The sequence below is a fragment of the Danio rerio genome, chromosome 16 (assembly GCF_052040795.2).
Source record: "Danio rerio strain M-AB ecotype USA chromosome 16, GRCz13ab, whole genome shotgun sequence".
In the NCBI taxonomy this organism is placed as follows: Eukaryota; Metazoa; Chordata; class Actinopteri; order Cypriniformes; family Danionidae; genus Danio; species Danio rerio.
The window spans coordinates 50,991,370-51,004,307 of record NC_141036.1 but is presented as its reverse complement, the minus strand read 5'-3'; the positions used below and the strand labels follow the sequence as shown (position 1 = coordinate 51,004,307).

The 12,938-nt window shown below is 33.3% G+C and overlaps 1 protein-coding gene across 2 annotated transcripts; it reads left to right on the top strand.

Annotated features, from left to right (window-relative positions):
• Window positions 1-4,594: 4,594 nt before the first annotated feature.
• fxyd11 (FXYD domain containing ion transport regulator 11) lies at window positions 4,595-12,127 on the top strand. Of its 2 annotated transcripts, NM_001282018.1 has the most exon segments (7): window positions 4,595-4,654; window positions 9,475-9,518; window positions 10,213-10,245; window positions 10,702-10,716; window positions 11,386-11,460; window positions 11,565-11,589; window positions 11,718-12,127. In NM_001282018.1, coding segments are annotated over 6 exon segments (210 nt in total). In that variant the 5' UTR covers window positions 4,595-4,654; window positions 9,475-9,484; the 3' UTR covers window positions 11,746-12,127.
• The last annotated feature ends 811 nt before the right edge of the window (window positions 12,128-12,938 follow it).

The window sequence follows — 12,938 nt, the reverse complement described above, 5'->3', positions numbered from 1 at the left end:
AAGGTGATTATCTTGTAAAGAGATTTTTCTCTGAGGTCAGTCTGACTTCAGTATGAACATTTTAATTATTAAAATAAAAAAAAACTAAAAATGGAAATGGAAGAGTGTTTTTTACTCATCAAAAGTCAGAGTGTAAAAACAGAGTGAAATTTGTCCTGGTGGTTTTATTTTTTATTTTTACACATTAAATTTGGTATTTAAAGTGTTTGGCAAAACATCTCATATTCATCTCAAATTTGGCTTAGTTTTAATATTAATTACCATATTTGCACTCATACACTGTAAAAATGCTGGGTTCCACATAATTGATACATATTGTCTCACTTCAGGTTGATTAAGTTAACTTAATCGCTTTTAAAAATTTAAGTAGACTGAACATTAAGTTGTCCCAAAAACACAAAAGAATTGTGTTGTTTCAACTTATTTTAAATAGTTTGAAAAAGCTGCAAAATATTGTGTTTGTGTGTATTGCAAGATTAATATGGGGATCAAGTTTTTCCAAGATACCAAAATATACACAACAAAATAAATTAGTAAATAATCCATTTTGAGAAATGTCACCTTATAATACCAAACAACAATTTTAACATGATTTTTTTAATAATGAAAAAAAAAGCCTGGCCATTTTGCCATTTAATTTTCCTAAAATTATAATTATCTTTATCATGAATAGGATGTAATAAGCTTCTGAGTGTTTCTGTGGAATATCAGATGACTGTTCCTCTGCTCTGTGTGTTTGCTGAGGGCTCCAGAGAGCTGCTCCTCCCTGACTCTTAAATACTGCGGTTAGCAGATAGTACTTCTTTTTGAATGGTCTAGGAGGGCAGATTTTTGTTCTTTGTGTGATGGAAATATTGTAAAACATCTTTCTGAACTTTATTGGAACTTATTGCAATATGTATTTACACTGCTCAAATTATGTTTTTTTTTATATAGGTAAATGCAAAAATATCAGACTTTTTGTATTATTTTAAAAATATTTCCCAAGTGATGTTAATTTAATTGTTTTCTTGCTTCTTTTAATTTGCCTGGAATAAATGCAGTAAAAAACAGCTGCAACTATTTTTAAGCTCAATATTATTTAGCCACCTTAAGAAATTATAATGTTTTTGATTTTCTAAAGAACAAACCACTCTTGTCCAATGACTTTTAAGTGTTTAAATTGCAGTTTAAGCTGAATACTAGTGTCTCGGAAAATAACTTGTAAATATTACAAAATAACTAATATAAAAAATTACTTGTAAAATATTATAATATACTGCCATAATAGCAAAGACAAAAAAGATAGTTATTAGACATTCCTCCGGTTGCACAGACAATGCTTAAGGATAGTCTTAGATTAAATTGCATGTTTGAGCTGTTTTAACTGAAAATAACTTGCAGTTAGATACCTTAAAATACCTTAGTGGCATTGTTCTGTCTCTAGAAATCACACCAATAATGTGTTTGTCTGTTTTTTTACAGCATCTTTATAAAAGTGGCTTTAATAGGATAATTTAAATAAGTTCTTAAGAAAAAAAACTTAAGAAAAGTCATGAGAAACTGTACCAATAATTATTAAAACTATTGTTTATAAATGTGTTGAAACTATATTTATTAATCAGAACTTGGAGGGCGACACGGCAAGAAGGTCGCTGGGTCGAACCTCGGCTCAGTTGGCGTTTCTGTGTGGAGTTTGCATGTTCTCCCTGTGTTCGCGTGGGTTTCCTCCAGGTGCTCCGCTTTCCCCCACAGTCCAAAGACATTTGGGACAGGTGAATTGGGTTGGCTAAATTGCTAAAGTGTGTGTGTGTGGATGTTTCCCAGAGATGGGTTGCGGCTGGAAGGGCATCCGCTGCATAAAAACGTGCTGGATAAGTTGTCTGTTCATTCCGCTGTGGCGATGAAACTGAATGAATGAATGAATCAGAACTTGGAAAATAATTGAAAAAATGTAAATTTCACAGGAGGGCTAATAATATTGACTAAATATTGTGTTATACAATTAATAATATACATTTTTTTAAATATATATCTCTTTTAAACAATCTCTCAAAACATACTCTGCAAAAAAAAATCACTTACTTAAAGTTTTTGTCTTAATTTCTAATCCAAATATCTAAAACTTCTTAATCAAGAAACCGTTAATAGACGAGACAAAAATGTGTCTTGTTTTTAGAAATAAAAAGTCAAAATTAAGTTTTTTTTTCATAAAGTAATGTAGGGAAGTAAGAAATAATATTAAAATAATATTATTTTGCTTGTCATGTTGGCAGATTACTTGGCTTGTTTACTTAGGAAAAACTCACTGAATTTTGACTCATTGCTGAAAACAAGACTATCTTTCTTTACTTGTCTAGAAAATTCTTCTTGATTTAGGAATTTGTAGATATTTGGACTAAAAACAAGACAAAAACTAAATTAGAAATACATTTTTGTAGTAATGGGAAGTTCGGATCATTTTACTGACTCGGATCTGAACGAGATGAACAAATCTTTTTTTCCCAGTCATTTCGTTAATTTGGTTAAATTTTCCAAAATATTATTAAAATGTTGCGAATTGCTTCCAAACACATCTACAACTAGCCCAAAAGGTTGATCACACAACAAATCAGTCACAATTATAATACTATAAGAAAGATAAAATAATAATTCAATATTTACCTGCTCTTTTGTCTATGAAGGTATTTTTATTTCTTTGCTCAGCTCACCTCTTCATGTCTTCAAATGTCAGTGGTTCGTTCACGTTACACTGACAGTCACATATAATCTTAACCAATGTACACAGTCTGAGCCGATAGGAGCTTTTTAGTCGAAGTCTAGTTTTAGTCTAGTCCTATAGCCTAATTAGTTCACCTTTCAAGTCTGCTGGTTCTTGAGTCGTTCGTTCATCACGTGCAGAGGCGGACTGGGACTAAAAATCAGCCCTGGCACTGTAGCCACACCAGCCCACATTACTACACTGACACAGCCCCACGCAGGGACACGCATATTCACTACTTATTTTGGTGTATAGATGTTCAAATAATATAAGCAGTACCATATATGTAATAGATATTAAAACATGTAATGTATGTGACTGGAACAAAAACAAATTTATATATGCGATCATTCATTCATTTTCTTTTCGGCTTAGTCCCTTTATTAATCTGGGATTACCACAGCGGAATGAACCACCAACTTGTCCAGCATATTTTACGCAGCAGATGCCCTCCAAAGTGCAACCCACTGTGAAACCCCTATACAGCACATTCACATACATGCACTACGGACAATAAAGCCTGCCCAATTCATTTACAGCACGTGTTTGGACTTGTGAGGGAAACTAGGAGGAAACCCACGCGATCATGCAAACTCCACACAGAAACACCAACTAACCCAGCCGAGGCTCGAAAAAGCAACCTTCTTGCGCCCCTCCGCTGCCCTCTTTTGAGACTATTTCTGTTAATTTTATGCATTTGGCAGAGTTTGACTTTTTTTTTTTTTTTTTGCTTTCTCTGAGCTTTTCGGCACCCCCTTTCCTTTTTTATGGTCCATCTCTGACAATTAGCTTGTGTTGCACTTACTGTTTGTTTGACATTCTAGCCAGATTTTGGATCGGCCCATCTCGAAACCAGCCGCTCATTGCTGATTGGGCCAATGCTTAACATTTATTATTATTATTACTATTAGCATCATCATCATCATAATACTCACATCTTGCAAGAGATAAAAGCTGCCTGCATGTAAAAACAATACATATTAAAAAATAAAAAAACATCTGACCGGCCCACATTTAAAAAATGGTCCGGCCCTTCTGGCATTTGCCAGAATTGCCAGATGGCCAGTCCGCCCCTGATCACGTGACAGAATGACTCAAACCCGTGGACTCGAGAGATGAATGGATCAATTCTTTTTCCGGCTCTAATCGCATAATATTGGCCCGTGATGAATGAATGACTCAGACCCAATAGAGGACTCGAGAGATGAATGGATCAATTCTTTTTCCGGCTCTAAACACATATGACTGGCTTCTGCCTTTCCGCGATAAACGACTCCAAAGATTTAAAAATGAGCGATACCACCTGCACAAATGTGCGCACGCGCAGATGAACGAATCACTCCCTGAGAGGACTCGTAGTTCCCGAGTCATATTGAAGATTCGTTTAAAATGAACGAATCGTTCATGAAGGACCCATCACTAATTTTTTGCAATGTATATTTTGCTGCTATCAAAGATAATGTGCTAATTTAAAATAAAACATCTTCAAAGGGTGACAGAGCATGCATAATATCAGAGTACCATTTACAAAAGTTAATGGTACTCTGATGGTACTTAATGGCACTCAGTTAATGGTACTTGATGTTGGCCCATAGTGTCACATTACTGTCGTCCAGAGTAAAGGACATCAGCTTTAATCCGCAGTGAAAGTTGAAAGGACAGTGATTTGCAGGTGTGCCTCCATCTTTAATCTGTGTGTAATTCATCAACAGAGAGGTCATGTTTTGGGCTAAACAGTGGACACGTGATGCACACACCCCATATGCATCCATCTGATATGCTGCTCTTTGTTTATGTGTATACAACGAGGAGGAGTTTTCTTTTAAGGTTATAGGAAAGACAGAAAGGTTGTTTGATAGTAGCCCACCTGAGGAGCCTCATCCAACATCTACAGCCATCAGTTCCTCTTCAAAGGTAAGATCGGGATCAGGATTTTACTGGATCGGGTTGAACGTGATGCGGAAATGATTCAATGAATGTCCTTTGGTGTTATTGATTAAACTTTACATTGAGGAAGATTTTCATTAATGTTTGATTTGCCGCTGATCAAATGTATAATCCGAGATCTGAGGTGTTTGATTAAAGTTAGTAATTATAAGATAATGATCATGTTTGAGAAAGAATCAGGTTGAAAGATCAAGGTCATTTGATGTGGGGTCATTTTGAGAGTTTTGGTTAATAAAAGACCTGTAAATTATTTATTGTAAGGTTTACAGTTCACATGTTTGACATTTTTGTTTCATTTTACTTTAGCTAAATTACACTAAAATACATAAAACACTTTTTACTGTCAGCTATTTGCTAAGAAATAATGTTTTTTATTTAGTTGAACTATATTACTTAAAAAAGACAATACATTTCTATTTAAACAAACTTATTTCAATCTCAAATGAAAAACAAAACAAAGAGTAAAATGAGCTCAAACTTAAAACTAAAATTAAAATATAAAACCCGTATACACATTTACTCTAGATAAACTAAAATGTTTGTTTTACCAAAAACACATATTACAAAGACTTTCAAATTGAAATGAATACAGAAAATAAAAATAAAAATTGTATCTTATTTATTAATTAATATTATAATAATGTTTGATTCATTGTTGATAAAATACATAATCATGAAAGGTCAAGGTCATTTGATATGGTTATTATGGGCATAAACAAAATATTTATTGAAAGGCTTAACTACAGTTCACAAAAAAATAAAGTGTTCAAATTCAGTAAAATGAGTTAAAATTAAAAGTAAAATAAAATGTAAAACCCATATAGACATTAACATGAACTAATTTTTTTTTTTTTTACCAAAAACACAAAATTACAAAAACAGTCAATTTTAAATGAATACAGAAAATAATCTAAAGCATTCAAAATATAAACAATTGTATTCTCATGTATTAATGAAGATCATAGTTAATGTTTGATTCATTGGTTGAAGAAATACATAATCATGAAAGGTCAAGGTCATTTGATACAAGATCATTTTAATATTTGTTGTATAGAAAGATACATAAATACATTAAAATATACACATAAAAGTACATAAAAGACCTATAGATTACATAATATATAGTAATATATATATTAATATCAATAAAACAATAATTAATACATGAAAAAACACTCGATTTAAAATGACAAGAGCTACCCAATCATTTAAAACTCATTTTAAAACTCCCCTAGAGTTGAACAGTGTATTTTACACTACGTAATCCATTCAGCCAATCCCTGGGTCTGTAGGAGCACATTTAGCCTAGCTTAGCATAAATAATTGAATCAGATTAGACCATTAGCATCTCGTTTAAAATTTTAAAAATTCTATATTTTTCAATATCATTGCACCTGCTGCAACAATTTTCCTTGAATTTTATGCCAGAATAAGGGTATAGTTCCTACACATTTCAGCCTAGAAAATAGCAACTTTTCACCTATTGTTGGTATTAGTGCACAATGCACTGTAACTACAAATGCATCAAAGCTTTAAATAGAAACAACCATCTAAACTTTCTCTTTTTTTACATTTTTATTAAGATTCGAATGGTCTAATCAGATTTAATGATCTTTGCAAAGCTAAGCTAAAAGTGCTTTCATTCAGAGACTGACTAAACGGATTTTTAAAAATGGTAAAATGAAACTCTAACTCTAGGAGAGATGTACAATGAGTCTTTTTTCTAATCGATTGTCCCTTTAACACACAATTTTAATCATTTTAGTCTGGCTTTTTAATTTCAAAAGATGAATTTAGGCAATAAACGGCACCGGGGTCACGTGTGGTCAGTGCGAGGAAGAAAGTGCTGAGCTAGAGATCAGAGATGACTCAAGACCTAGAGGAGGTGGGGCAGCAAACTTTCCAAAACACCTCCAGGCATTCACGGGTACACCAGCAGTGTCCTAGGACGTGCTGCGTCCCGACTGCTTCGACCCGTCATTCTGTGTTTACTTTCAAAACACCAGCACTGTTTTCTCTCAGCGGCACCTACAGCTGGAGTTTCTTAACAAACATTCCTTGTTTCACTGCGGGCCTGAAGATGGGAACGGGGCGGATAATCATCTTAATTACATGTGCTGTAGACAACACTCACATTATGCTGTATTATACTAATAGAGGATTTGAAGATAAAACAGTTTATTGTACTTTATTTGATTAAAAAAATATATAAAAATATGTTATGTGGATGTTTCCCAGTACTGGGTTGCAGTTGGGAGGGCATCCACTGCATAAAACATATGCTGGAATAGTTGCCGATTCATTCCGCTGTGGCTACCCCTGATAAATAAGGGACTAAGCCAAAGGAAAATGAATGAATGAATGTATTGTGGACATTTCCCAGTACTGGGTTGCATCAGAAAGGGCATCTGCTGTGTAAAACATATGCTGGATAAGCTGGCAGTTCATTCCACTGTGGCGACCCCTGATGAATAAAGGAACAAAGCCGAAGGAAAATGAATGATTAAATGAATGTTATGAGGATATTTCCCAGTAATGGGTTGTGGCTGAAAGTGCATCTGCTGCATAAAACATATGCTGGAATAGTTGGCGGTTCATACCAATGTGGTGACCCCTGATAAATAAAGGGACTAATCCAAAGGAAAATGAATGAATGAATGTTATGTGGACATTTCCCAGTCCTGGGTTGCGGCTGGAAGGGCATTCACTGCATAAAACATATGTCGGAATAGTTGGCAGTTCATTCCGCTGTGGTGACCCGTGATAAATAAAGACTAAGCTGAAGAAAAATAAATAAATGAATACTATGTAGACATTTCCAAGTACTGGATTGCGGCTGGAAGGGCATCCTTGCATAAAACAAATGCTGGAATAGTTGGTGGTTCATTTTGCTGTGGCGAGCCCCAATTAAGGGGCCGATCACACCGAACGCACATTTACGTTCCAAAAACACAAGGCACACCTCACTGCCTTTTTGTTGACAAGAAAAAAAGGAGCGTTTTTATTTCGCTAGGCAATGACTGGATTAGCTGGGTATTGTTCGAGAGTGTTACTGTTGATACTAATGTTTTCTATAACGCTTCATTCATATGGGGCTTCAGCGTATACGCTTAACTGAAGGCGTGTCTGAAGTTGGGGCTAACGCGGTCGTCATAGCAGCGTCAGCTAATGAAATTCAGTCAGCAATAGGCCACTGTCTAGCTGGTGTATTTGCATACAGTGATCTGATTTGTGGACACTTCCGTCGGGTGTGAGGCTTTATTCAAACCAAAATTACCCAAAATTAAAACTAAAACCATTCTTATTAATACAATAAATATAAAAAATATTAATAATAATTTTCATATTAATTTAAAAAAAGTTAACCAGTTGCCAAAGATTTCTTTTCTTGATAGCACATGTATTAAAACAGCAATAAAAAAGCAGTAATAAAACTAAAATGAATAAAAAAACATATGTAAACATATGTCAAGAGTTCAGATGCAAAAACTTCCATCTGAAATTCTCCTAAAATGAGTGTTTTTCTCAGCCTCCTGTGTTTTTCTTCAAGTATTTCACTTTAAAGGAAATGAAAATAACTTATTTGTCACTATAAAAGTAACATTTCTGAGCCTACATGAGTCGGGGGAAAATGCTAATTTTAGAAGAAAAAAAAAAAACTTTTCATGTACACATTATACTTTAAAGTAATACAAATCTAAAGTTAAAAATTTTTACTAACATTTTAAAGTTTTAGTAGTGTATGTGTCATTTTAAGCTATGAAAGGGTATCATTTACAAGAAGAGAACATTTTAGTCTTTCTTGACATTACTTTGTGATTAAGAAATTTACTTGCGTTTCTGAGCGAAACTGTTTCTTTATAAATTTCCTCACTCATTCTGTACATGAATTACTTTTACTATTGATTACAATGTATTGATTTATTTTTTGGCGAGGCAGTGGCGCAGTAGGTAGTGCTGTCGCCTCACAGCAAGAAGGTCGCTGAGTCGCTGGTTCGAACCTTGGCTCAGTTGGCATCTCTGTGTGGAGTTTGCATGTTCTCCCTGCCTTTGCGTGGGTTTCCTCCGGGTGCTCCGGTTTCCCCCACAGTCCAAAGACATGCGGTACAGGTGTATTGGGTAGGCTAAATTGTCCTTAGTGTATGAGTGTGAATGTGTGTGTGGATGTTTCCCAGAGATAGGTTGCGGCTGGAAGGGCATCCGCTGCGTAAAAACTTGCTGGATAAGTTGGCGGTTCATTCCGCTGTGGCGACCCCGGATTAATAAAGGGACTAAGCCGACAAGAAAATGAATAAATGAATGAATGAATGATTTATTTATTAATTTTTTCTTAATAAAATGCTGACAGTTCTTTTGCATATAATGTGTGGCGACAGGAGCTGCTAATCTCCAAAATTATGTTTAAATCATAACAGTGTAATTTATATCCTCATTCACATATAATCTACCACTTCAAATAGACCAAATAATTTATATTCACAGTTTAAAAGAACTGAATCAGTTATCCGAGTCATTTGAATCCTAAATCTGAGTCATTTGATGTAAATCATCTGTTTTGTTCAAAAGAAATGATGGTTGGCACTGAATATTAATGCAGTCATGATTGTACCGAATTAAACTACAAGTAAACCTTGAGAAAGTTTTAAAAATCACTTTTAATTTTTTGTGAATCACTTCTAAAAGATTATTGTAGGGTGTTTCTGGTCAATTTGAAGATCCAGTCCCTATTGCTTTGAAATGAGAGCATGAGTAAATGACACACATTTCCTGTGTTTGTCCTTGTGTAGGAGGGGCAAAATGAGCCAGCTCACAGAACTAGTTCTCCTAACAGGTAAGTCAGGATTATTTGTGTATACAGTAAAGGTCACAGACAGATCTGACCTTGAGCCTGAAGGTCAAACTTTCAATTAGGGCTTTTCAGCCACTTTTACAGTAGATTGGGACTTTCTGACTTGAAGATACATAAACATGTATATATATATATATATATATATATATATATATATATATATATATATATATATATATATATATATATATATATATATATATATATATATATATATATATATATATAGTATTTTTTAATTAATCATTCTTAAATTATATGATTAGTAAAATATTGCATTGTACTTATTTATTATACAGAACATATGACATCCTTGTTTGAAAATTAAAGTTTAAAGTTTTTAAAACAAGACTTCATTTTACTCAGAGTATAAACTGTCATGTTAAATGTTGTGATGTTATGTTACGTTATGTAAAATGTTATGTTAATGTTACATGTTATACGTTATGTTAATGTTATGTTATATGTTATGTTAAATGTTATATGTTATGTTGTTATGTAAAATGTTATGTTAAGTTAATGTTATGTTAATGTTATGTTGTTATGTTAAATGTTATATGTTATGTTAAATGTTATATGTTATGTTATGTGTTATGTTATTTGTACTGTTATATGGTATGTCATGTTGTCGTGTCATTTTGTCTCTGTGTTAACACATCTTTATTGTCATCTGCAGTCTTCTTGGCACTGTTCAGTCGAGCAGAAGCAAGTAAGTCAGAAGTAGTTTTTTTTTTTTAAATTGCTATTAACTCTGGTATTATTTTCTATTTTGTAATTATTTTTGTATTCAATAAAACGAGAAAACATAAAAACAATTGCTCTCTATACTATGGCACTGTAATGGATTGTGAAACATACATCAAATTTGATTACATTTTTGATTTTCACTGCCTAATTTGACCTGCGTATTTATATTTCTTTCCTCTACATTTTTTTCAATTTGTTTATTAATATTTATAGTGAAATCAGTGCAAACTATTGATGTAAAATATTTACTGTTTTTTTGTGTGATTATTTTATTACGCTAAATACAAAGCATGTTCGTTTTATTCACAACATAATCGTAACTTAATTTTGAATGTAATTATTAAGCATTATTAGTCGTATGCATTGGGAACTGGCATCATTTTGTTGATAACCTTTCTCCTCTTTTTTGGTTTTGCAGATCCTTTTGTTTACAGTAAGTATCCTGATGCTCATGACTTCTAAATATAATACAATACATAAATTGGGTCAAAGATGAAATGTGTTTTTGAAGCATGGAAACAATAAAAGTGTGATAATACAACAACAAATATTGAAATTTAGAATATGTGCTGTTCTTCACAGCAAATATAATGACTATCATACATAATTTATGAAAGAAACTCGCTAAAATGTCATTAAATGTAACAGCAGTTTATAGATGTTTTCCATCAAGACAATTTTAATAATTTAAAATATAATCAAAATTAAGATGATCACTTTAAAGACTTAAACACACTGTAAACACACTGTAAAATGATCTGTAATTGAATAGTTTCTGTATTTGGAGGTTCATAAGTGCTTGCCATTTATTTACGGTTGTGAATTTTATTATGGAACCTGCTCTGTCAACTTTTGGTGTTGAAAATTCAATTCTACAGTTAAACAATGGGACTTTTAAGACTTTTTAGTATTTTAAAATAATATAATGTATAAGAACTAATACATGGAGAAATAAGTATGTAAATAATAAGAAAATGTAGCTTTGTAGATTAATAGTAGCTGAATTGTATGTTGATAAAAGTAATGGACTTAAGATCGATCCCTGAGGTACACCTGTCTTGACGTTGCATATCTGCTGTTTTTTTTTTTTTGTATTTTTTAGACTATGAGGCGCTGAGGATCGGGGGTTTGGTCTTCACATGTGTGCTTGTAGCAGGAGCTGTTACAGCTCTGTGTTGTAAGTAGATCTCAAATTGTGCACATGTATTTTCCATTTATCAAAAACCACCTGTTTTTACATCATATGCTCACAGAAAGAGTAACAGATTGCTCTCTTCACAGGGGGGCAGTGCAAACCAAAAAGAAAGTAGGTCACCTGAGCTGTCGGTCACACTCGTGCTTTTAAATCGCAGTAAAATGATGTACATTTCAAGATCACAACATTTTTGGGGAATTTTTGGTGGTGTTTTTGAAAATATGCATCTTATTTGACAGGCATGATGATGACGCAAGCAAAATCTAATGATTATGATCTGGAACTTCATCAGCTGAAAACTTTCCGCTGGAGTTGTGATCGAGTATAAGACACTTTTTTTTCTGGTCTATAATCTACAGGTGGCTTTCTAGCTCCACTTTTCCCCCTTGTAATTTGTTATGTAGAATTTCCATTGTTTTAACCAAGTAATTTTTACATTGATCACAGATCCTGCCCATAAATGCTGAGCTCTCTTATTTTGAATTTGTAGATTCATTATATAAATAAGTTAAGCAAATCTCTTCAAGTGACACTTTAATAAATATTCTCAGTGATGGGGATGCAAAGCTACATTTCATTTGTAAGATATTGTTACCTTGGGGTTTAAACGCTGTACAACATGAAAAAAAATAAAAATGTCAACCTAAAAGTGGTAGTTATCTTGTTTATTTAGGTCAAAACTTCTATTTAATATCACTAAAACATTCATCAACTTAGATCAAGTTTTATTGGTTGGATTATATACTAGGGATGTAACGGTATCAGAATTTCACCGTACGATAATACCTCGATATGAATGGCACGGTATGGTATTTATTGAATAATTTACAGGACAAACAAATCTAATGAAAAGACTCGAAAAAGGTGCCAAAAGTGTTTATTTACCTTAGCACTGAACATATCAATGACATACAAATTAGCCATCTATCTGTAAGTTTCGAAACAGGAACTTCAATTTTTCAATTTTAATAACAAAAAACTATTAAACCATATAAAAAAAATAAAGTTTCAATTTAGTATTGTTGAAAACTCATCACATTCAACATTTAATCACGCACTCACTTAGATAGAGATGGGTTTTTAAAGGAAAATTATCATATAACTATAATCTGGTAAAAGCTGGGATCTCTGGGCATGTCCCCAGCAACAGAAAAAAAACCTCTCATTTGGGACTGAGGTTTCTGGGACAGAGAGATATGATTTAGCCAAGGTTGACAGCAGTGGGTAACGTTGTGCATTGTCTTTCTACCATTTGAGAGGACAAGCCATGAGTGAGATAGAGGTCTCTTTGCGGTACAAGTCAATGTCTGCATCAATCTAACAAGTGCGCTGTGTTCTGCAGTCCCCATGACTGTTTTTAGTCGTATTCCCCGACTTATATTTCACCACAGTCTGGCAGTGCCTGCATATTGTTTTCTTCTTTGTCTGTCACCTTTTCTCCTTTTTTGTATCTTTTTAGA